Raw genomic sequence first — 27,204 nt, forward strand, 5'->3', positions numbered from 1 at the left:
TTAAATATTTATAATATAATACTGATTCTTCAAAAGGTATAAAATTCCGACTGTTACAATATTGATCAAAATATATAAAAATAGCATTAATTTATGTACAAGTCATATGAGATGATCGAAACATATGTATGTAGTCATATTATACATAATAATATGTAAATTAAACTAAATTAAACATCCTCATTCAGCTGTCACTTTGACACATAATTATAATATTACACGCTGTCCAGTTCACGCATTCGGCAAAAAATTTGCCGAATCCGTGAACTGGGCAACGTGCTTGCATTTTTCACGCATTCGGCAAAACACGATCAGTTTATTTTTTAAAATGTTATTTTATTCTTCCAAATATTGTCATGTTTATATTTATTGAAATGTCTTTGATATGTTTTCGTTTTTGAATGCATAATTAATATTGCCGTGTGCTGTCATCGAATAGCCTTTATCCTCATCGACTAGTGGTTAGCATATAATGCTTTAAACAAAGTGGTCACTTGGTCTTTGAACAAAGAGTTCAAATCCCACCGTTTCCTGCTGGCCAGACCTTGAATTTGTGACTCCAGGTCAATCGTTTCCTATCAGAGTTTGCCAATTATCTGATTTTCATTGAAACTGAAACGAAATGTAATTGGCCATCGCGGGTCGAGTGGGGGATGAAGTCTCATGATCGGTTCGACTTAAGCATTTATATCTTGTTGGGATTCATACAGAATGCAATAAGTTTACGAGAACAAATCTCAATTAATACTGAGAGGATCAAACCATTGCTTTAATATATTTATAATAAAACACAGTATATACATACAGAATATTATATAAGTTTGGAATGAACACATCATACGTGTTAATACTTGAGATTACATTATTGGACAGAACTTTCCCGTATACCTAATATATACATATATAAGTACAAAAGAACCATCATCATTTAAATAAAATTCAATGTCGAAAAGATCCGATTTATAATTAAGTAAGTAACCTATCTGTATAAAACAGTAGATGGATTCGGAAGAAAATAAATGCAACATTTAATTACATATATGCTTTCTTACAATAGCCGTCTAACATATTATGTATATGAAGAACGAAAACACAACCGGCTCAAATGAGTTTCCAACACATTCTACTGAATCATGTTGGTGTTTCAAATATGTGAGAATCTCTATAAATAGAATTTGGGCAGCTCCGCGATGATTAATGTGATGTAGAAATTGCGTGTGAGAATGTCCTTGACTAGTATATTACTCTCCGCAGAACAATTCCTTCAACTACAGCAGCGTTTCAGATTGAAGATAACACTATCGAATTCAACTATAATAAATACCGAAATGTTCCTTTACCGGCAACAAAATCACCTTATAGTTTCGATATAATATAATCTTTCAACAGTTCGTTATATTGAGAATTTACTCTTATTTCTAATATGAATAATATAATATACATTCCAAATGTTCATTATAATGAAACTAATCTACCTAAATGCTGTTCAAATCGTTATGTCGGAAATATCAGTTATATTCTAGCCTTAGTTCTCAGCTTAATAGTCGTTTAATACGTTGCCAATTCCGTATAGGTCTGTTGCCAGATTTTTGAATACTTTAATCTTCCATATGCATCTTTTAAACATTGTTTATTTTAAATTTGCACAACATTAACGTGTATTGTGTTTGTTTTTTCAGAGGCATCGACTAGTGAATGACATTCTATCGTACGAACTGAGACACGGTATCCACGCCTTATCTATAATCACAAAGACGCCCGATCAATGGACGGACAACCAACCAATCGAACCTAGCCCCGCGTGTAGGGGTGGTTTTGGTAAATAAAACTAGGTCATTCCCTCTTACAATTTTTATATTTTATTTTACTTAGGAGCATATATGAAAAATAGTTTATTGTAACTATTTATAGATAATATAGTGTAATAATATAATAAATACTGATTATATAGCCGTATCGTTTTTAACATTTCATTCTACAGTATTTGACGATTGGGAACATCGTATTCGTTTTGTACATTTCATTGTTATGAATTTACATGCATAAGAATACCATTTGTTAAATATTTTCATCGAGAAGCTGATGCGAATGTTAAAATAAATAAAAAAAAATTAAGACACACGATGAATTTTCATTTATCCTTATATCACTCAACCCTTTGAATGCTGACCAACGCCGATCGGCGTTTTGCCAACAAGTCCATGAACCTGAAACACGCCTATAGGCGTATTTTGAGTATGTAAAAAATAAACAAGAATACTACCCGTTAGGCCTTTCCAGGTTGCATTGAACATGGGTTGTGTAATTTATAAAGACTGGTTTACACCGGAATTTCTGAATTTATAACCATAGCAGAATTTTCCGATGGAAATCCCTAACTGCCAAGTATTTTAAATTGTGGCTTAGCATTTAGACTGTGAGCATTACATTTTAACAACAATTAAGAAGATGGAACTAGTTTTGGAAAAATACATACATTCATTAATAGACTTATTTTGTTATATTGTTGCAAGATATATTATAGAGTCTAAACACCCTTTACAAATCTCGAAATCCTCAGCAGTAGTTATCTAGGGTTTGTTTGGATCAGCTACAATTTTTATACCTGTTTTATATTGGATTTCTAATTCTAGTAGGAAATGCTGGCGAAATTTTCAGCGTGGCGGGCTTTCAACAGAAACGACATCAGCACTCAAAGGGTTAATCATGAATCAGAATATACATACATCATCTATCAAAATGTACAAAGACTCGGATTCGTTACAATATCTAAATATTACACTATATACATACATACATACATCATTGGATAAGTTATTTCGCATACGGATCTGAATAACAATTGATTACAAATTGAAAGAAAATATTCATTTATATAAAATTATAAACTTTGATTTATCTAAATTTATACAAAATTTCATCAACATCGCACTCGTAGGCAACAATTCAATATCACACACTTGATCAATTGTTTAACACTTCGCCGATGTTAAATTTACTCGTACCATCAAATGTTGAAGTTGTCGAGGCGCAGCTTTCCTTCATTGTCGGTGAGATACAACATATCGGCCATGGTCTGTTCGCAGATCGCTTCCTCCGCCTTTTCGCACATCTAAAACGCAACAAATTGAACTTAGCACACCTATACAAGCAATTGAAGGTGCTACTTTAGTATGCGGTCTACCTTAGAATGCGATCTACCCTTGAATCACAGTCGACTATTTTTTTTTTATTTGTATCGTAGCAACGATCTGTTTATTACAATTTTTTAATATAACATAATATAAGTTTTTTCCTGCCGCCCCATAATGTTGTCGAAGCATTTCTATCAAAATATCGTCAGCTGCTAAGAAAATACCGACCCTAACTTAATCTTACATGAATAGGGCCAACCCTAACTTAACCTAACCTAACCTGACCCTTAAATAAAAAGATGTTGGCTGCTAAGATATATTTTTTTAAGTTTTATTTCATCAATATTTTCACATAATAAAACATATATTAACCCTTTGCCCGTGGCAATAAATAAAGCGAAAAAGCCCTGTATGCGGCGGCGCCTTTTTCGCGAATTTGGCAATCGAGTTTTCGACCTTAAATACAGATTTTAATATTTACTCAAGTAACCAGATATGTTAATTAACACATAAAGTATTATTTTAAACAATAAAATACATAATATATTAGTTTTGGCTTAATTGTCAAATAATCATTCTTCATACAATTGAGACGTATCGTCTCAAATTGTATGAAGACGTGACGTCACATAAACGAGGTTTCAGTATGGTTCCACAAAAAACTAATTTTGACTGGTATATATTCATTTTAAGCAAATTGAATACTTGGAATTCAACTCTCAGTAATACATTCAACCAATTTTGAACCTTAAAACAGTTGAAATAGACGCATATAAGCCTCAAAATCCCGTGCAAAGTTCAAAAATTCTATGGAAGACAGCCGGCTTGTTCAGAAATTCTATGGGCGACAAAGTTCAGAAATTCTATGGAAGACAGACTTGTCGCCCAAAGCTTCCATAGAAGACGCCCGCGGGCAAACGGTTAACAGCCAACACCTATTTATTAAAGGGTCAGGTTAGGTTAAGTTAAGGTTGGCCCTATTAATTCAAGATTAGGTTAATTACTCTTATTACTCTTGAGATGATTAGTTTTCAAAATATGTATGTGTTCAAAGCTATGTAATTTGCGACATTAAAAAGATGGATTATTTTACTGCGCGTGTTGATTCAAGTCAGAATACATTTTTATTTTTGCAATATGATCCAACGATATATGAATAGTGATCGTTTTTTTCCAATAACAGCACTAATATTACATATATGTATATGTATGTGTGTATATTTAAATAAAAGTGTGTGGTAAATATTGTTACTATTTCGGGTAACTTTTTTTTCTCGATCTTATACATACATATGATTCAGTTTTCTTCTTTCATATTCTAATAAGGAATCTTGCCTTTAATAGCCAAGTTTTACATTTTCAATTCAGCTAATAAATCTCAGGCTGAGAGCTCAGTGTTGATATGTCTAAAAAATCTAATTTATCAGGGCAGGGTTTTGAAGACTGCAAATAATCAGAGGGACTGAATATAAAAATGAATAGATTTTAAGTAATATATTTAATTAACATTAATTTAAGCTGGGATCATAAATATGATTGAAATTTTAATCATCATTGTATTTCTTCAAGTGTACTTCTTCAAGAGTCGGTATTATTCAGCCTCAGTGTCACACGCGAGAACTGAGATAGTGAGACCGCATATTAAAGTAAAATCGTGAAGGTAGATCGCATACTAAAGTAGATATGTGAAGGTAGACCGCATACTAAAGTGGCACCCCATTTAATATATGAACAAATGAATAATAATTACCCCTCGGAAGTCGAAATTCACATTCGAAGGTGGATATTTAAAATTGGGTCCGAAATTGATGCTGACGGTGCAGTTTTTATGCAACGAGACGGAAGGGTAATAACAACCGCCGTATATATCGATGAAAGCGTCTCCTTGATTCTCGCCGTTCTTGAAAAATATTATCTTGCTTCCATCCAGCGCTTTCAAATTGTTAACGGCCTCCTGTACGTTATCTTTGTCTTCGTAATAGAGATGACTTTTGAATTTTACGAGCGGCTGAATACACACAACACATTCAAACATCAAACATTGTACTAAAAATTACATACATATATACTCAACCGATATATAAACATTGGACTCACTCTATCTTTGTAAGTATTTGGTATGTGATTCACTTGAGTAGAATCCGGTAAGCAGATCATAAATCCTAAAGTATCACCTTCACCGTATCCCGGACTGTAATGTTTGCCGTGAGATTCGTGAAATCTGAAAAAAAAAAAAAAAACGCCGTCTACAATCTGTTCTAGCAAACCTCATTATCATAAACTACATACATATGTATGTGTTATATAACCTGGTGCCTTTTCTAGATCTCCACGAGTAGCCGAATTTATCATAGCCGAGAGGCGCCTGAAGATTAGCATACGCTTGACCCCATCCCATTCTACTCGCTGAACCATCCGGCATTTCTTCGATGGTTGCCTCCCAGTACCAATTTGATCTCGTGACACCTGATTTGCGCGATAACATTATGTATTGTATTCACAAAACACAAAAGCATACATATAGAAAATATTGCACAATTTACCATGAGAAGATCGAACCATGCAGTATCCTTTGTCTCCGGTTACGGCGAGACGATCTTCGGACAGCCGCAACTGTGGAGCACGATCGTGAAGAGCCAAAAGTGCTCCACCGCCTCCGACCATAGCTCGGTACAACCATCCCGGAATAGGTTTCCCTGACCATTCATTACTTTCATCAAATTCCTATAACAATAATTTTACATTATTTATTTATCGATTACAGAACAGAAACAGAAACTAGTGTTGTACCCGATGAAATATCATCGCATGGGTGTTGGCATATTAAGTTATTAAATAAAAATTAAAAATTAAAAGAAATGTGTCCAACCGTTATAATTGGTTTCAAGGATTATCTCCAGACTAAGTGCAAGTAGGCTAAACAATGGCCACCGAATTGGCCGCTATTGGTCCCTTCTCAGAAGTGACCGATAGCGTGGGACTGAGTGTCGTGGGAATACATATCCGGGTACATGCCTAAACAATAGGGAAGTAACCGGACGTCGAAGATGCCCTGAGCGACCGATCCGTTATAAGGCGGTACTTGAGCGATATCAAGAAATGCATATGGCACGCATAATTTTTTGCGCATGTTTAAAAGTATCTAAAAAAAACCACGTGCCACATTCACCACTGTGTGATTTCGCCCTTATAGTACACCGAGTGTTATCGCAGATACACACAGGCAGAATAGCGATATTATATACATATATATTTTCAAAACATTGACACCAAAAATGTTTCTACATATTTATTTATACAATATATTATATATTAACCCCGACCATAGGTGCCACTACAGATTGCCCAAGACGAAACCTATGATCCAACTTCTGTACTGAGTAACAAATACATGTAGGAAAGATTTTCGAACGTGCTGAATGTGTGGTTGCCGAACATGCACGGTATGAAGCGTGTATGGGACACTTGCCGTGAGGCTTGTCCGACGTTAAGACGTATAAATAAACTGTCTGAGCTACTCTATGTGTATTATTTGGAACCCCCTGCATCCAGGATCCTACATACATAATGATTATACACAAAATATGAGTTGAAAACACTATGCAACAACCCCTGTCACTCAACTCTTCCACTGCGAAAGCTGCTATAGCATATATAGATGTTCCTTTTCCAAAATTAACTGAACAAAACTAAATAATTGATTGCAATGCGCCTCAATATTGCTACTGCTTCACTCAATTCAACCAGGAAGGTCGAGTGTGTCGACATTACATCATCATCATCGCCCAATCTTGCAAAAATGTTGAGATTATTGATGCGAATTAACAATGGCAAAAAACACTAAAGATTTTATTCAATATGTTGAATAAACCTATCACTATCACTTAATACAACAATCCTTCAAATTATTTTTTATTCGAAAAAAAAATGACAATTGTTTTTCCAAGTAAATTTTCATAGACAAATTTTAACATGTTACAATTGAATATGTCCGATTTTCTTATCGCAAATTAATCACACTGTTTATATATTAAATTTTGCGAAACGGACACTTTTACGCGACTCGAGCATTGTAAAATTTACCACGAATAATGGACAAACAAAACATCGACTTGCATAATCTAATTTTTTCCTTTTGATGCATGTATTTAGAATAAAATAGCACTATAAGCTAAACAGCAGATAAGTGAAATATAACACCAATGTCAGCTATTTTCTGAAATATACCGCGTACATGTACAGAGTGGGGCAGAAACAATTATACTTTTAATAACTTGAAATTCCATAAATATTTACCGGTACTAGCGAAACCGGTTTTTGATCGAAATTAAACGTCCGGTAGTACCGAAATATGATAATGCCACTTTTAAGTTAGTTGAATTAAGAAGAAAACGTTGAATCACCTAGTTTGTATGGAAGAATGAGTCAACACTCAACAATCTTTTTGACCTGCTATTCAAAAGAGCCGCTAAATATATCATAAATTTTAAATAAATCAAAGATAAACTATACTGAAAATATCGTACTAACACTCGAGACTACATATTTCCGAATATATTATTGATCAACAATGAGAAGCCTCATTGCTTTCCAAATATTTCAGAAACCTAATTTTATCACATGACAAATTATTTGAATACATCTGGATATACATATAATTTCGAAAGAGACTTTGTATGTAGGGTTTGGGTGGGAGAATTCGTGACGTCAAATTCAATAAAAAACAAATAAAATAAAACTATTCAAATAAAATAAACAAAACGTTTACTATTAGCCATATTTAAGTGGTTTATATTAAAAATACTGAGCAAAGCCGGGTAAAACCACAAGTGTATAATATTTAAAAGCTAAAACCATCCCCTCCACACAAAAATTATTCAAAGTCAAAAATTTATTTACTCTTTTTGACACTCGCTGAAATGATTTGACGCATCATTTTGTTATTAAATAATTAATTAAAGCAAATGATTAAAACAATTAATGATAAATAATTAAATTTCTGTTGTTATTATTCTTCAATTATTGAATAGTTTGAAATGGATGAACATACAATTTGTTTGTATTTATCCGGTGAACATTTACTTTTCAATCTTGTATTCATTTTCAAATTACTAATCGTTTTAATTGTTCCACACCATACTTTACATATAATAAAATACATAAATAAACTTATTTATACTACACATACATACAAACGTACGTAGATATATAAGAGTAAAACAATTTTTTAAGTCAAACTTTGTAGAACATTATCAAGAAGACAAATTTAAACCTGTCTGAAGGGTGCATGTGGATCCGGTTCAGCCAATATATATCGATATCCATCCTTATTGAAGGGATGATCGGCGGGATAGCCGTGAGAAGGCAGACGAGGAGTTCCGGCCGTGTCTCCACCGGCTCCGCCAGTGCCGCTCCCTCCGCGGCCCTTCTTACCACCAGCTCCGCCGCCGGAGCCTGACGTACCTTCGGGGCGACGCTTCGTGGCACGTCCCTTCAGACCGCCTTGCAACGGAACTGAAAAACAACACAACAACTCATTTCCGCACTCTCACCGTCGAGCAAAACGAACCGCAAAGCTGCACGGACCGTCCACGATGGCGTCTTCATAATCACTGTACATCTCTACATTGTATAGATTCGAACACATGTCGGCCCAAGTAGTTGTGGCCTTATCAGTGCGAAGCTTATCTTTTAGCACCTACTTGAACGATCGCAGAGGAACTACTGCCCTGTAGACCTCAACATCAAACAAACGACAGTGCTTGCAGTATCGCATTTTAACATTCATTATTCAAAAATGTGCAAACGCGACGATATTGTATTTCAATGCTCAGATTATTTATGCCGCATGATTTATGTATGAGAATATTCTCTTACTATCGGACGTTTACAAATTGTCTAAGCTTTCAACACGAGTGGTTGTTGACAAAATCACAACAACAACAAAAAAAACTATTTGTCTTATATGTATATGCAAATATGTTTCAATCACAAAATAAAACATTTTATAAGCAAATACATATGAAAAATATGCAATGAGGAATGTATCTTAACATATCTTACTTCAAAATTTCATATTAATTATTCAATATGATTCAAAAGTGCATAATAAGTATGTGTATCAAAAAAAGAAGATGCTGCAATTACATACGTAAGTACATATCTCTGCAAAAGGGTTACCTGACAACTCGTTCACAGATTTTCCGTAAACCGAGGTTGCGCTCCAGGCATTACGTATACGGCCATCTCTTTCTCACCCCGTCTGTTCACCAAGATCTCGTTTACTATGCCGTTTCGTATGCAGCCATCTCTTTCACAGACCGTCTGCTATCGGTGAAAGAGATGGCTGCATACATAATGGCATAGTAAACGAGATCTTGGTGAACAGACGGGGTGAGAAAGAGATGGCCGTATACGTAATGCCTGGAGCGCATCCTCGGTTTACGGAAAATCTGTGAACGAGTTGTCGTGTCACCCTGCAAAAGATGTTATATAAAACCATTTTTGAAGATTGTAAGTGATGTTGTATGAATGCAAAACAGTCATCAGAAGCATGGAAAGATTGAAACAAATAGAGATAAAAAGAAAAGTCCAACTAAAGTGACCGAATTAAGATTAATAGTTAATATAGCACCGAGCCAGCAGCGTGGCTCAGTGATTGCTTTGATATTAAGCACCGAGAGGTTGCCGGGTTCAATCCCGTGAGCTGACCTCGATTGAAAAAAATTTATTCCGAGTATAATCTTAAATGCTGCTGGTCAGACATGGATATTTGTGACTACAGGTCGATAGTTTCCTATCAGAGTTTGCCAATTTATCTGATTTCATTGTTGAAGCGGTTCCTCCATCAAAAATATGTAAATAAATATATAAATGAGCATATATTGGTACATGGACGAAGGAAATGCTCAAGCCGTTACTGAAAGGATGCTGAAATTAACAAGGGAGGCCAAATGAATTATTACTTTGGGTGCTGACGACTCGCCTGTCGTGATCACAAAATTTCCGTAGCCCGCGTGCGATCCGCCGACCGTGTTTTGTCTCTTTCCAACAGAAAGGTACAAAAAACTAATACTCACTTGGTGTAGTAACGCGCGAAGCATTTTATTTTTGCGCCTAAAGGTCTCTATACACTCTCTATTTTAAATTTTATATAAGGTTATTTACTGTGTTTTTTATTTACATTATTCCAAAAATATAGATGTTTTGGTGATTATATTTTTATACAAAAAGCTTAGTAAAAGCATTTAAAAAAGTGAATATCATAGATATAGAATACTTATAGGTTATTCTAAATCTATGGTGAATATACTAAAATGTCTAATGAGTGATCCAAATATGATAAATGTATTGATGGGTGTATCCAAATATGATAAATGTATTGATCCAAATATGATAAATGTATTGATTAATGTTTTGATGGGTGTATTATTTTCGTTGTGTATTGATTTGTGTTTAATTGTTATTTTGTTTTTTTTGTGTTATGTTTTTGACCATTGTGGCGCTTTAGGAATTCCTGTTATGCCACAATGGTCTGTTTAGAATAAAATAAATAAATAAAGTTTATATGTGAGCCGTCTACATAGTTTCAAAACCAGATAGATCCATTTTTTTCAATTTTCATTTTATGTTATTTTTGTTAGGTCAAAATACGGATCCATATGTTGGCCAAGTAAGAAAGTTCAAAGCAATTTACATCCTATTGAATTACTTAGCTAAAGTCAAGGTTTTTTTCAAAATCAGATAAGTCTCGTAGTTATTGGTCAAAAGTGAAAATACAGTCAAGGATGTAAACATCTATGACCAGTTTATATAAAATATTTAAAAAAATTAATATTAAAATTAAGCTAGTTATAAGTTTTTCCTTGTTCCTGAAAAATTTCTAAAAACTGACTTATCTGGTTTTGAAACTAGACGGCTCATGTAAAATGCCAATTTATGTCTCGTGATAGATTTTTTTTGATTCAGAGGGCTTTGCATTTTAATAATAATGAAGAAGATGACACTAGCATTCGTCAATATATGAAAGGGAAAAAGGCGAAGTATGGAATTAAATTATATACGTTGGGACAATCTAATGGTCTAGCATTAAAGATACAGAATTAGGTGGCAAAGACCACACCAATTAAGTCGTTCATAAACTGATGGAGGTATTCCATTGACGGAATCATTGTTGAAAAAAAAACTTACGTTACTGGAACACTAAGGGCGAATCGGAAATATAGTCCGATTGCGGTTGTCATTAAAAAAAAGGTAGACACACACACACAGTCGTGGGACAGAACATGGGACAAGAATATCAGCTTTGCACGAAAACAACAGATTTGGGCTCAGCATTCAAAGGGTTAAGGATAGAACAGAGCAAATAGAAGACGATTGAAAAGCATTTATCTGAAATGCTGACTCGGTTAATACAATATGGCTTCACTATTTTTTATTTTATAATTAATGTTTTTCCCCTGGTGTCATTGCCCCTGGGCGAAACATATGATATTATACTTGTATGTATGTATACAAATTTTTGAAATCATATTCAAATAGTGGTGACATTGTGAGTAGGATGGTTTTGAACTGTTTCAACTATGAAATCAGATAAATTGGCAAACTCTTATAGGAAACGATCGACTTGAAGTCACAAATATCCAAGTCTGACCAGCAGCCCTACAGAGATACTCGGAATAAATTCTTTTCAATCGAGGTCAACCGAAGACTTGAATCCGGGAACTTCTTATCTTCATAATCGTTGGTAAAATATATAATAATTGACTGAAATTATAATAATTGAAATAGTAATTGACTGAAAAGAGTTGTCTTAACTAAGAAATGTGACTGCTGAAGATATCTTCCAGGCAGCACAAAATCAAGACTTTCGTATAATCGACAATTGGTACACAGTAGAGTGGTTACAGAATTATATACATACATAATTAAAATATTTGGTTCAAAAGTCATCAATAAAAAATAGCCCATCCTGAATAGCGCAAATATTTAAATGTGCAATCGAAATTCCAATGATGCTGATCTTTGAGATTAAATCGACTACGAACCATGAGCTACTCCCATATCGGTGACTTTTAAGTGGCCACCTTTGATCATCGCCTCGTAATTCGGCCTGATGTTGGTGATATCCGATGAGACGAGTCCGAACATCTGACCGCCTTCTTCGGTCTCCTCGTAGGTAAACAGCGAATGTATATCCTTGATCAGGGCACGTTGCACTGTGGCGTACCAAGACTGGGTAACTCTGCAAAGCAAACGAGACACTTAGCAAACGATTCGAATGTGACCAACCCATGACTTTATCTATGTATTTCAGGAATATATGAAGGTCACAAAACAAAATTCGATAATTAAACATACATACACGTTCACACATACCGGTTACGAGAACATTTTCAATACAAATTGAGCGCAAATGTATGGAAATTTGCACAAGACAAAATTTCTACTTCCGGTTGTCGGATTTTGTTCGAAATTTATTTATTACTTAAAATCACTAATTATTCTTCTTCTTCTTCTAATGCCGAATCCGTATTCGGACGTAGGCGACTACCATGGGCAGACATCGTTTATAGCCCGTGCGAATTCTTTCCTATCATGGGCAAGCCGAAATAACTTTTCGAGACCGAGTCCCATCCATGACCTGATGTTCCGGAGCCAAGAGAGCTTCTTTCTCCCAAGCCACCGTTTGCCTTATATTTTCTCTTCTATGATTGTTTGTAGAAGGCGATATTTGGGGCCGCGAATAATGTAGCCAAAGTATTCCATCTTATGGCGCTTCACCGTATCAAGAAGCTCTCTCTTTTTATGAAGAAGCTGGAGGACTGTTTCGTTTCTTACATGCTCCTTCCACGAGATCTTTAGCATCCACCGGTAACACCACATTTCAAAGGACAGTATCCTGTTCATGGATGCCACTAACAGCGTCCACGTTTCGCATCCGTACAGCAAAACCGACCAAACATAGGAGTGCAGGACTCTTAAGCGCAATTTCATAGACAACCTTCGACAACACAAAACATTTTTCATGCTGCCGAAGGCATTTCTTGCTATTTCGATCCTTTTTCTTATCTCTATTTCGGAACTGACATCCGTATTGATCATTGCTCCTAGGTATTTGTATTGTTCGACCTGTTCAATCATTTGTCCGCGCACACTCAGGTTTAATGGATCCGTTTTTTCTTTACATATGACCATTGATTTTGTCTTGTTAATATTAATAGACAGACCCCATTTTTGACATGAATGTTCAATTGCGATCAATAACGATTGCAGGTCTTCGGCACTCTCAGTCAATATTGCCGTATCATCAGCGAAACGGATATTATTTATAATTTCGCCGCCTATTTTTACTCCTATTCGACTATCGACTGCCTGGTTGAACACCATTTCCGAATACAGATTGAAGAGCATGGGCGACAATACACATCCCTGCCGTACCCCTCGACTAATTTCTACTTTTTCAGTTTCCAAGTCTTCAACCTTCACAACAGCAGATTGGTTCCAATATAGGTTCTTCAAAAGGGCGATATCCTTTGCATCTATCCCAGTTTGGTTTAGTGTATGGATTAATTTGTCATGTTCCACTCTATCAAATGCCTTTTCAAAGTCGATGAAACAGACGTTTATCCTCTTTTTAAAATCCCTACACTTTTGTAGGAGTACGTGCATGCAGAACAACGCTTCTCTTGTTCCACTAATTATTATACACATTAAATATCAAGAAAATAACAATAATTTAAAAGGTCAAAATAAAATAATGAAATATTGTTTTTAAAATAATACTACTTTCGGTTTACGAATTCTGACCAAAACCTTATCAGCTTTAAGTTAGTACATAAAGAGTACAAATATTAATTTTCAACTTGATACGTTCAGGGGTATGGACAGAATCGTGGACACAACATTTTTAACTTTTCTAAGAGGAAAAAATCCTACTTCCGGTTTATTAAATTTAGTGATTTTTTTTTTATTTCCATCACACTAATACAAGAATTATACTTGAATTTTTTCGTGAAGGGAACACATGTTTAAGGGGTCGAAAAAAATAGTGGAAGAAAAATCGAACAAGAGTAAACTGCTACTTTGGGTTGACGGATGCTTATCAAATTTTATACCTAACTTGGTATTAAGCTTAAACTTCTAGATATGAAATTTCAGTTCAATAAACCAAAAGGTTTCTGAGAAAAATATAAAAAAGCTCGATTGTCTAGAGTAAAAGTACTACTTTCGGTTGAGATAAAAATATTTAAAAAATATAAGGTTATAAAAATTATTATTTCTATTACATGTAAAAAAGATTCAATCCGATTAAGTTAGCGGTTTGGGAGATAATCTAATTCAAAAACTTAAAAAAAAGAGGACACCTATAAGGGTAGGTACTATTTCCGGTCAACTTAAAAATTTGAAAAAAATTTACGTTGTGTCCATAAAAATTTCAGTAACCAATACTAAGTTTCAGTTCGATAGGACTAACGGTGTTCAAAAAATCCCCAAAATACACAAACACACACCACACATTTTTTCTAGATCATGAAAACGTGATCATTGATCGATTCTGAGTTTGAATCAGTCAAAATGTCGAGTTCGAATTTTCGCATGATCACAAAACTTCATCTATTGTTACTACGTACATAGATAAAGTTAAAATACCTTCTCGGCATGGTCGTCATAGCCTCCCAATATTGATCGATATATGGAATGATTGCTCGATCTTTACTAAATATTGATTTGTTTTTGCCTTCTTTGGCGCTCTCCTGTTGTAGATTTGCAATCGCCGTAATACACATTTGAGGGAATGCTGTAATGCAAATGAATCGGGTATATAATAATAATTATTACAATAGTGGCATATTTGATGATATTACTGAACATACGAGCTTGATTCTTCTTGAAACTTTCCAACCCAGTCGGAGAACAGTTTTTGCAGATGAACATGTAATTCGTCATGAACGGTACTAGCTTTCCGAGTTGATATCCGATGCATGATTCATGATACCATCGCATACATGAAGCGCACAGCAACTCGACTATATTCAAATTTCGCTCTTTACCGCTGAAATATCAAAGGTGTTATTAAAATAGGTTACACAAATCGTTTCATATCATAGTTTGCCAATTCATCTGATTTCATTATTGAAACGGTTCCTCCATTAAATTGGAAAAATCCATCCTACCCGCTGTTACAAATTTCTGAATTTGATTTATGTACAATATGTAAAAATTTATGTTCAAGTCTAAATCCATAGATGTCTCTATGAATTAATGCATTAATTAATTAATTGTTAATTTCGTGTTCTTCAGCCTCACGAAATACAGCGATTTATATAATAAAAAATGCTGCAATGTTTGTAATTAATTGTCTAGAAAGGCGCATTTGAGTCTACCTGTTAGGCTTCCTGGTATATCTATGTAAAATAAAATAAAATAAAATATATATATAGAAATATTATCAGTGACTCCAATGACTAAGCTTGGCTGTATTATTGAAAGCATATTTTTACAGAAATTTAAGTATTCTATACATATTTGTCCAATATTAATAGCTATTAAAAATGTATACTGTATATTGCACTAAAATAGTTTATGAAACATTCCAATACTATTTTATTCAATCAGTTTATTTTTGACAGTTTCAACTGAGGGTATCTCTCTCAACGAAGATACACCGCGTTACCTAAATAATGTATATTTACATAAATGATTGCATACATGTATATACAAATGAACTTGTACCACGATTCATCCTCGCTATGGGCACCAATTTATACATCTTATAACGTGTGATAATTGAGACTATATTAGTGCACTCCAGGTTATATATACACGTATTCTGTGCATGTATTTGGTAGATGGATACATCGTCATAAGCTATAATTTGGTTAGCAAGTGTAAATGTTCAAATGAAATGTTTACCAATAGCAGTGGCCTTGTTGATCTGGCGCCTTGAGCATTTTGCTCTGGATTGATTGAATATTGTCTTAGGAATTGATCTTTGAAATTGACCAGAGATCTGAAAACAGTTCATTTATGTCAAACAAGATTGAGGTATTAATGAGAAAAGTATGTGTATTTTGTGAAAAGGTTTGAATTTTCAGGAAGACTTACAGAGTACTGAACAGATACAGAAGAGACGTCAAAGCTCGACGAAACGCCGACTCGCGCCCAATATCAATCTGACAGTTAGTAGCTGTTGACTTTTTGCATTTCCAGCCAGTAACTTTCAAAATAATATTAGTTCAATATGTAAACCCCTACATGTTGATTTTGGTAATTGGATTATTAGTCACATTGCGGTGGTCACAAAGACAATTATTGCCATTAAAATCGTGAATACGCAATATTTAGCACTCAAGTTCTCGTTAGTATGATGGACTTTTCGGTTGCCAGATGTTCCGTTATAGAGATTTTAGTGACTTTGTGACCAGTAATCACCGAACCGTTGTTTTTACTCGCACGCCCTTGTTTTCAAGAAATAATTAACTATAAAAGATATAAAAATATTTTTTATTATTATTTTCAAAAAAAAGATTTATTCTACACATGCTTGACAATTTTTCTTGATCAATTTCAGTTGAAGTTCAGTCCAAAGACTGTACAGTGACACGATGGGATCATGTATAATCCATTCGTTATCTCTAATCGATGAATAGATCCTACAAAATTTATAATAAGTACCGCATACTTTTCCTTTCATTTCCAATACACCAATAGATGGCGACAAAACGTAAAATATGCGGAGCGGATATTTATATTCGGTAAATGGATTATTTCGCAAATTGCGATAGCACACACGACCATCGTTGCCATAAAAATCGCGAATACGGAATATTTGGCACTCAATATTCCGTATACCAGATTTATTTTATTTTATTTGACCGCACTCATTTCAGATTTATATACATATGTATGAATGGGTAAATGGACTACTGGTCATATGTGAACCATTCACAGGACAACCAGTCGCTCTAGATCAGTCACACGTGATCACCCGTCACACTAAAACTGGTCACGAGAAAACTGGTCACACCCTAAAATCGGTCAATCAGTTTTCTCGTGACCGATTTTAGGGTTTATAAAATAAATAAAATAAAATAAATCTGGTTTCCAAAAAATTCAATGAAATACATAAAAGCCTTGGTTCCTATTTTGAATTTTAAACATTAAAATCCCTGCGGCTGACAACTTTTGGTTCTCTACCTACTAAATCAAAACCGAAAACGTTTATAAAATAACTCATAAACGTTCATTTTAAGTTATCAAAACACATCTCGTTGACTCATTTTTGATATATTTTTTATCGAGTTTCCACTATTGAAATGAAAGTGTCAATTGATTTATAAAATATATAATCGTTTCTAATTATGGTGAACGGCGCAAATTTCACAATATTGACACCACTATTTACTTGCAATATTGCAGTTGGTGGTACTGCTTGTCATTTAACAACTAATTCTTGCGCATGCTGTTGATAGTATCCATACAGCTCTAAGCTTATCCTTCATATTTTATGTAACAAAATCCATGACTAGATCATCTGCACTACTGATGTAAATACATATTAGTTAGTAATATCTCAATTGATGTGAAGCATATAAAATCAAAGCTTTTAAAAATTACTTATAATATACTCTAGTTGTCTACATACATGGTGACTGGAATGGTGGCCTAAGCCAGGAATGCACCCTCGATAGGTTCCCTATTATGAACGTGCTGAAGCAAAACTCGACTAAGCGAGGTACACTGAGAGGGAATATCAACAGCGGACAGTTGCACTCTGTGAATATTTCGCGATTGGGCATCCCACTAATGGGCACAGGTAGAAACTTCATCTGAAATACAATAGTACTCGCAGAAATTTTTCCCTAAGTCAAATATGAACACGTGAATTTTTGTTTCAAAAGTAAAATCATGTTTTACTCCAGGTACATCGAAGAACCAACTGGGAGGGCTGTTTTATTTCCGATTAATATGTGGAATCAGTACCAGGCTGCCTTGCAACAATCACCAAAAACGACGAATTGTTATGAAGGATTTCACAATGTCCTAAACTCTATGTTTCAGTGTGTGGGTTTTATTAAATGGCATTGAAAGAGGCATATCATGCCACAAACATAAATTGCAAATTTTTAAAATGGGATAAATAGAGCCAAAAAAAAATCAAATACCCAAAACTACAGGAGCAACTTGCTCAAGTTGCGCTTGGCTATGAAGAAGAAGAAGACAATAATATATTTAAGGCGAATAGCCAATTTGCAATAATGTAATATATGTACATACATATTGTATATTTTTAGCAAGTCACAAATCAATTATATGGCAAGAGTCCACACCCACACTTCTTCGGATAAATTACTTGTAGTGAGTTTCATCAACAGGTACATGAAGGAAGATTTTATTGCGGCAGCAAGAACCCAAAAGGAACTATCGCTATCCTGTACATCAGGTTTTGAAGATAAGTCCAACAGAATTTATATCAATGACCACCTCACATCAGCCTCCAAACAACTACTCACACTTGGATTAAACATGGTAAAATTCACATAAAAAAAGAACGTCTCTTAGACTGTATTCGTTGAGGGGGGGGTGGCGGCCCCATGTTGAGGGTTTTAAGGGTCAAATTCCTTGATCTTTAAAGCGGGCTTAGTATAAGAAAGAACGATACATCCAAAGTTTTGATCATAACCAAAACCAGTGATTTAAACAAGATTATATAATTTATCTCCTATGCAATTTATACCAATTTTTTTTCAGAACATATCTTACTACTGTGAAATTTAATAATCACATTTAATTATTTAATTTCTCTGTTTTTTCTTATGTTAATTTCTAAATTTTATGTATGACTACGTGTATGTTTAACCTTAAGTTACTAGCGGAAACCTATAATTGACTTGGAAACCTATAATTGAAGCTTAACTATTAGCGGAAAGCTATAATTGATCTTTTGTAATATATTTTATTATTTGTTCTGTTTTGATTTAAGACTGTTGGTTTTCCTTTTAAAATAAAATATGAATAAGGTTTGCATTTTCCAATTTTTCCTTCTTTATATGTGGGTTTTTATGGATATATTGTATTATATATTATTATGATTACTTTCCTGATACTTTTCAACTTGCTGGTTTCATTTGCAATTTTTTTTTATTTGATAATTCAATAAAATATATATTGTGTTTATAACAAATGTTTAATATATTTTATTACAGATTATTATTTTTATTTACCTCTTGAATTAAATAAATTACTAGAAATGAAATTTTGTAGTTTTTTTCATTTTCATTCACTAATTTACAGATTATTAATATTAAAAAAATTGTTTAATCTGGGAACTCTATTCAGACACAAACTAATAACAAATAAATTAATCACACAAGTAAGCATGAACTGAGCATGTATAAATGGGTAAGTTTTGCTATTTTAGGAAGAGTCATTACTAGTTTTTAATTTTATAAGCTACATATGTTATCAAAATACACATGTTCTTTATTCTTCATAATTTTTTATTATAAATTCTTATACAAATCGAAATAATTTTTTTTAATAAAGTAAAACTGATGTTTCCATTTTTGTATTATTATTTTATTATATAAATTGATTAAATAATTAAAGTTCAAATGAGAACAGTTTGGAAATATAAAAAAGTGGATAAAATTGTGTTACAATTAGTGACGCTTATTCATAGTTCTGACACGAGTTTCAAAAAATATTTAAATTAATCACACAAGTAAGTATGAACGTCGGCGGACGAAAATACTAAAAATAATGGAAACATTGGAACAATCATTGCTATGGTTTTTGATAGACTGGACATTATTTTCATTTATATTAAGAGGGCTGTACACTTGAAACCTTAATTTTGTTGTCGTTCCTTTCTTCGATATATATATTGAGTGTATGTATATATTGAGTGAATGCGACAATATATATCAATATATATATTGAGTGAATGCGACAGTTGTGCTTCGACCAGATAATACGTATTTTAAATCGACAAAATCTAGGTTTCGTATTCTCCTATTTTCTCCTTCAAAACTGGACCAATTTTTAAAAACAATTCATCATCGGTATGAGAAAGATATTTCTTGTGCAACTATGCGCGTATTTTTTTTTAAATCGACCGTTAAATAAGCACGCTGGACTCTTTTCGTGGGTGTAAAAAAGAGGCGATTTTATAGATGTTTGGCGGCTCCCAGCTCCTATAAAAAATAACTAATCAAAAAAATAAAACGATAGATGCATCCCAATGGTGGATATCCATAGCATATTAAAAAATAATTTCTCTAGTGCCATAATTGAGGAAGGGAGAAGTGTAATACGTTTGTATGGACAAGGCACTGGTGTCCAGCCCTCTTAAAGGGTGATGATAAGAAACTGTAAATTTTATGAAGCTCATTTATGTCAGTAAGCTTCTTGTTAAATTGATTCAATATTTTTTGTTTTCAAAGGAATTGGGCCATTTTTTTTTGAAGAGAGGTCGCATTATTATCCTTTCTCTCAATTAAATATGTTCTTATTTCATGCAATAACTCTCCCAAGTCTAACAAAAACATATCCATATGCTCAACCACCTTATCTTAACTCCTTCCAAAATAATTAAAAAAATATTCTTCTTCAAAACACTTTAAATCTAATAGAATTAATTTTATTTTATTGTAAAATATGGAAATCATTATTAGTTTCCAAATTCACAATCGTAATTGAGATCGACTAAATTTTGCTTCGCGATCGATCGGTTGGGAGCCCTTGGTAAATTGTATTATATTGTTGCGTAGGGGTGGGTGGAGGATCCAAGTAAAAGGCCAAAGTCGTTTCACAGCATTTATTGGTGATTAGGGAAATAGACGCACTGGCAGTGCTCCGTCCAGAATGTCTTGATATGATATTAGTACCTCCTTATAAAGGGACAGGTCGCTCAGGGCATCTTCAACGTCCGGTTACTTCCCCATTGTTTAGGCATGTACCCGGATATGTATTCCCACGACACTCAGTCCCACGCTATCGGACATTTCTGAGAAGGGATCGGGTGCCGCTTACTACGCCAATTCGGTGGCCATTGTTTAGCCTACTTGCACTTAGTCTGGAGATAATTCTTGAAACCAATTATAACGATCACACAGTCTCTGGGATACTACTCGGCCTAATCCAATTGCACTTACTCGGCGGTGTACGTAACATTATTATTGTATTAATATAATTATTTATTATTAAATACATATACAGCCGCAAGGACCATTGAATTAATTTTAACAATTAATTAAGTACAGAAATAATCATAGAGATATCTATGGATTTTAGATTTTTTGCGCACAATTATTACAATTTATACACATAATAAATGCAGGTTATAAGATTATAGAGACATCTATAGATTTAGATTATTGTGCATAATTTTTACAAATAATACATAAGATTTTTTTTTTGTGACAACAGGAAAGGATTTATATGCCAATTTGAGGAACCGTTTCAACAATGATCAGATAAAATTGGCAAACTATGATAGAAAAACGATCGATTTGGAGTTACAAAACCCCTAAATCTAACCAGCAGTTTTGGCGGTTCGAAGCAGTGATCGCATGGTGCTAAATATATACGCTACCATTAAGCCAAACTGCAACAAAGGACAAGTTGCACATCACAGCTTCCCCGATCCGTGTCTATTGTCTAGGCACGTAAAGGTCTACCCTGGAGAGTCTATTGTTTACAATCAACAAAGGACAAGTTGCACATCACAGCTTCCCCGATCCGTGTCTATTGTCTAGGCACGTAAAGGTCTACCCTGGAGAGTCTATTGTTTACTCTCGAACACGCTCAGGTCTGTGAGAACTTCAGCGTATCCTTTGTTCGGGCCCTTTAGCGAGTCCCGTTAGCCTAATCTGGGGTCTTTATTATTCACCCACGAATCCACTTAGACAGTGGATACTTTCTCGTGTTTCCACGTTACAATATTAAGGCTTCTAAAATGCAACCATGAAAACTTTGGTTCAGATCGGAGAAACGTCTTCGAATTGCACAAGTAACAGACTCTGCTTTGTTATATTATGCATGGATACCATTTATTATGATAATTAATTTGATGAGCTTATCGCAAAATAAATTTGGTAACGTGTTAAGTCAAATTCAAAGTATTAATATTGCTAATTGCTACTCGCGTTATAATCGTGCATCTTTTAATTAGTCATTAGTCACCATTGTCTCCTGAGCATACAGGATATCGCACATAATGATATTGATATAGCCTTAAGTCTACGCACATCTTGCCTTTTACGTCAGCAATAAGCTCACACATAACAATGACAAATTAGTTGAAAACATTAACCCGGATAGTACCAATTGTCTACGCCAATCAAATCACTCATTAGATACGATTGCAAGCCATTCTTAGCACTGGCAAATTAAATCGTTTATATTCTTCGCGGAACTGTGCCGTTTTAATTGTACTAATATATAATTCAACGGACATTTACTATTCTATATCGGTTGACAGCGTTTCAGGTCAAACGAAGCCACTATTACGTGCACCATGTGTAATGATAATGTATTATTTATAGGTGTAGTGCATTTCTGCGACTATTTTAACCTTTTCGCTGCCAATTTATGACATATCGTCGCTTGCAATCTAACCTAAAACCGCTAAACGTATCGTTGATGACGAAACACTGGGTTGTTAGAATAGGGGGAAGACTTTTATTGGGAAACATACTATTTTTACAAGGCTTTTCTATGTTTGATTACACTAATTTATTGTATTTTTTACTGCAGAATTATATGTATCCAACCCATGAATTTTTTAAAACTTGGGAAAGGCAGCAGTCGATATACCAAATTTTATATTGTCCCAGGATATCATATTCGGGTTGCTCCTGAGCGACATCTTAGGTATTAAATATATAAATTTAAATATAGAACAATATGTCCATATATAAATTTATAACAATATGTACATATATAAATTTATAGATTTAAATTTTGAAATCATTGTAGATAGGATTGTTTTTGACTAGGAACCATATCAAGAATTAAATCAGATAAATTGGCAAACTCTGATAGGAAACGATCGACTTGGAGTCACAAATATCCAAGTCTGAACTGGAGCACTACAGAAATACTCGGAATAAATTCTTTTCGATCAAGGTTAACCCAAGGGATTGAAACCGGCTACCTCTCGGTGGTAAGCATTAACGCAACCACCAAGCTATGCTGCTGGTTATATATTTATATTTGAAATATATATTAATACGTAAATGTCTCAATTACATAAAAATACATACGCCACAGCTGTAAGGGCGGAATAAAACAGGGAAGAACGGCATGTCGTGTGCTTGGCTCCTCGCTGTGGGGGTTCTCCTACATTTCTTCAAATATGGGATACACCGTTATCGATCACTGTCAAGCAAGGATAAATAAAAGGATAAAATTTTAGCGAAAACACTCCAGGGGGGTGATTTTGGAACAGTGTGTGCTGAGCGTGCCGTGAATATGTGCAAGGCATGCCACATTTTTTTCGCACGTTTAAAACGATCTAAAAAAAACATGTGCCACGTTCATCGCTGTGTGTTTTCGCCCTTATTGTTTCCGCGCACTCCGCACTGATTTCTGAGGGAATCTTTTCCCGAGTCCTTAGTCATATTTGTGCCCAAGAAGTTCAAAATGATGTTTGTTAAACACAAATCAGAATATTCTTAATGAAAGTTCCATAAATGTTTGAGGAGACAAATAAAATTAGCGTTTTGTCTTCAATGGAAAGAATATACATATATACATACATAGCAATTCGCTGGTACTGCAAAGGGAACAGAATTGATAAGATGAGTCCGGGCAAGCATATTTTTTTCGCATGTTTAAAAGTACATACATATCTAAAAAAAACCATGTGCCGCGTTCCTTCATGTGTGATTCCGCCCGAAGAACTTTCTCAGTATAAGTAAGTTGAGTAAATATTCATTAGCTGAAACTTATAGATACATTGGAGCTCGATATACTGAAGGGTTTCAGAGAAAAGTATCCCATCAGAGAAAACTCTGATGGGAAATGATCGACCTGGAGTCACATACATACATATGTATATCCAAGGTCATGTAAAAAGTTTCAGCTGATTGTGGAAAAAAAGTGTGATAGGAATAAAGGATGCTATACGAATCATCCTCAAAATGTATACGTTTTATAAAAAAAACATAAAAACGATACGTTTATTTTATCGAGGTAAGCCAGTTATCAATAGAATTTTTGATTTTAATCCACAAGAGTAGTCGAAATATGATTTTTCTAAGTGGAATTTTATTTAATTCTCATATAAAGACAATTTAAAATATTATTACTATTAATTCAATACAGATTCGTGTAAATACGAGTAAATAATAGTACGAGCTTTTAGCTCGCAATTTTACCGATTTAAAATTCAGCACACTTTTAATTAACCCTTTTAAATGAAAACAAAAAATAGTGTGGCCAGAACACTATCCCAATAAACATATTTCAATAGAAAATACTCAATATAAATAGTATTAACAGTGGGAAAAAATCCCATGTGAATATACGTACTTTTGACTTTTGATTTGAAATGGACTTGAAAGCTGAAAAGTACTACAAATGAAAGATAAAATACAAATAAATAAAGATAAAATACCCGACTATAGTTTGCAATATTTATTTTGAACAGGAAATCGACAGATTTTGAGACATCGACCGAACAACACCAATATATAGAAAAATCGCGTGATTTAAAAAACACATACATATCTCCGAATCTCGAGCCAATCAACATTTTTTATTACCCGATTTGTGTTTACTGAGCATAGATCAATAAGAAAAGTCATATCTCGTCTCTGAACCATTTTTCGTTTCAAACAGTGTTATTACTATTATACACCGAATAGACTTTCATTCTAGCAATCTTGAACAGATATCTTCAAAACGCTTTGGCAATAGATTTATTGTATTTTATTTTGGGTTTGATGCAAACGACCGAAAAGCGCAAGACAGATTGAACCACAGATTAACTGGATGGCTGTTTTAAACGCAATCCTCGACTTCACGCATGAAAAATTGCACATCAGATGACGAGTAACCTTTCGATGTTCACAGATGCAATTATTAAAATGGTAATTATTAAAATTGAGTTGGATCTTTCTGGCGAGTTTTTAATAATTTAATAAGGAAAAATTCGGAACTAAAGTATCAGAAGCACAGAACGTATACAGGGTAGGTATGTCGGGACATCGAGTAGATTTCGGTTAGTGTAAGTGCGAGCAGTGCGCACGCATAAGGTACACGTGTCGTTAATCTGTGGTTCAGTCTGTCTGGCGCTAGTCGATCGTTTGTACCGCATCGTTTATTTTTGATGAAAACGTTATGCAATTTTCATTCATTCTTTGATGCTTTGTTTCCAGCGGGTTGTTTTGACCTTTCATCGATCGGCGGTCACCAATGACATGCAACTTTCTTATCTTTCGAAATGTTACGTTCGAAAAGAAAGTGAAATCTATTGAAGGATTTTCCATTAATATTCCCTGTTGGCCTCGTGCCTGTGACACGAATTTTCCAATAGGTTTTCCCGAGAACAATGCGCTCCACGAGTTCGGCTACACGAAAACACGTGCGATCGATGCAATTATAAAACTTTGAAAGATCAAATAGCTACGTACATAATATGTGATCAATTTAAAATTAACTTTAAATCATAAAAGCATATATATTACAGACTTTACGTTGTAAGAGCAGCTCATGACCAGTCCTTGTTATTAGTTGATATATGGCCGAGAGACGTGGCCGTGGACAAAAAAGCCTGAAAACAAAGTTTGGCATCGACGTCGGAGCCAACAAAAGCCTGAAAGGGTCACTAATTTTCAGGACCCATTCCAGCCACCGGCCTATGAAATGCGTTGTTAGAAAGGAAAGTACTTAGATAAATATTATATTAAAAAAAACTCACTGAATAGTGTTAAAAAAAAACGAGCGAAATGTAAAAAGATGAAAGAAAGAAAATGACGCATGATTTTTTCGCTTCGTATTACAGATGAAAAAGAATATGTAAATAAAATATTATTTAAATAAATTCATATGGAATTCGTAAGCGAAAACCAAATATACGAAGGTAGCTGTCATTTCCGGTTGACCGATTCCGTTGAAAGTTTTCAAAAATATACCCATTTTTACGTGGAGAAAAACCGAAAATAATAAGAGATTATATTCTATATCAACGTCTTATATTATATTATACAAGTGTCATGCCTGTTGATTTCAACGGGTAGTTTCGGAAAGGAATTGATACACGAATTAAAATATAGTTATATGTTATATATAAATATAATGTAAGGTAATTTATATACATATGTATATATACATATACTGGTTGTTTTACCCGGTTTCGCTCAGTATTTGAAATATAAACAGCTTAAACATGGCGAATCTAATAGTAAATATTCATTTGTTTTTTTTTTATTAATTTTATTTGAATCGAAAAAAATATAATATTCTACCAATTGATATGTCGTCATAGAAACTTTGTCTTGTTTACGAAGTTCCCAACCAAAGATACAAACTTACAAAGTCTCCTTCGAAATTATATATTAGATAATGTATTAATCGTAAAAAAGTTGTGTGCACGCATTACACGATCACCGATCCAACCCGTTCACCCGTTCGAAATTAAGAATGACTTTTTTCGTATCTTCGTGGATGTGTGTACGCTCCCGTGCAGCGCATCTGACGATGACGTCACCCGTCACCCGCTCAATATCAGGAGCACATTTCAGATCCCCACACTGAATTCAATTATCTCCCAAACTGCTAGCCGAATCAAACTGAATTTTTTTACATGTAATATAAATTATACATTTTATACGTATGTATATATGACTTGGATTTGTCTTGAGATATGCTCGGTTATTCTCCAACCACTTGTCTTCTCGCTTGCTTTTCAACTCGCTTGTTAGAAGTAAGCTTGAGTATAATGCGATTGTGTGGAATCCGCATGAAGCAACTTCGCACCACCACGGAAACGGCAACGGGAATGAGAACGGGAACGGGAACGGGAATCGCACGCGGTACTGTGGCTTTGCAACGCATACCA

General features: G+C 34.2%; 2 protein-coding genes and 1 long non-coding RNA gene across 6 annotated transcripts in view; 2 read left to right on the top strand and 1 right to left on the bottom strand.

The window, feature by feature from the left end:
- Positions 1-2,093, top strand: part of LOC143913128 (bolA-like protein DDB_G0274169) — a 60,088-nt gene extending 57,995 nt beyond the window's left edge. For all 3 annotated transcript variants that reach the window (XM_077432734.1, XM_077432733.1, XM_077432735.1), the window contains exon 3: positions 1,680-2,093. In XM_077432734.1, the coding sequence (XP_077288860.1) occupies positions 1,680-1,826 (147 nt within the window). In that variant the 3' untranslated portion in view covers positions 1,827-2,093. The remainder of the gene's footprint in view (positions 1-1,679) is intronic.
- ash2 (Set1/Ash2 histone methyltransferase complex subunit ash2) lies at positions 1,839-16,325 on the bottom strand. 2 transcript variants are annotated; one of them, XM_077432732.1, is made up of 11 exons: positions 16,242-16,325; positions 16,050-16,146; positions 15,011-15,189; positions 14,787-14,934; positions 12,221-12,378; positions 8,407-8,648; positions 5,678-5,858; positions 5,444-5,600; positions 5,232-5,355; positions 4,885-5,142; positions 1,839-3,112 (listed from the first exon to the last, which is right to left on the bottom strand). In XM_077432732.1, the coding sequence occupies exons 2-11, from the start codon at positions 16,085-16,087 to the stop codon at positions 3,008-3,010; spliced, it is 1,590 nt and encodes a 529-aa protein (XP_077288858.1). In that variant the 5' UTR covers positions 16,088-16,146; positions 16,242-16,325; the 3' UTR covers positions 1,839-3,007. The 2 variants fall into 2 exon arrangements, with proteins under 2 accessions (XP_077288858.1, XP_077288857.1); XM_077432731.1 differs by having other exon boundaries at positions 2,087-3,112; positions 12,182-12,378.
- A 1,214-nt stretch (positions 16,326-17,539) lies between these two features.
- Positions 17,540-19,314, top strand: LOC143913372 (uncharacterized). Its single transcript, XR_013260707.1, has 3 exons — positions 17,540-17,701; positions 17,770-17,952; positions 18,059-19,314. It is a non-coding gene; the product is annotated as an uncharacterized LOC143913372 (long non-coding RNA).
- The last annotated feature ends 7,890 nt before the right edge of the window (positions 19,315-27,204 follow it).

The sequence above is a fragment of the Arctopsyche grandis genome, chromosome 6 (assembly GCF_051622035.1).
Source record: "Arctopsyche grandis isolate Sample6627 chromosome 6, ASM5162203v2, whole genome shotgun sequence".
Taxonomy (NCBI): Eukaryota; Metazoa; Arthropoda; class Insecta; order Trichoptera; family Hydropsychidae; genus Arctopsyche; species Arctopsyche grandis.

Bases quoted from the DNA above. Each gene is read 5' to 3' on its own strand.
- ash2 (XM_077432731.1), bottom strand. From the start codon at position 16,087: ATGCTCAAGGCGCCAGATCAACAAGGCCACTGCTATTG. The intron at 8,649-12,181 runs GTTCGTAGTCGA...GTTGTTTTTCAG, and splicing joins CGATATGGGAGTAGCTCATG to TTCCGTTGCAAGGCGGTCTG. The intron at 5,143-5,231 runs GTGAGTCCAATG...GTGTGTATTCAG, and splicing joins CAAATACTTACAAAGATAGA to CCGCTCGTAAAATTCAAAAG.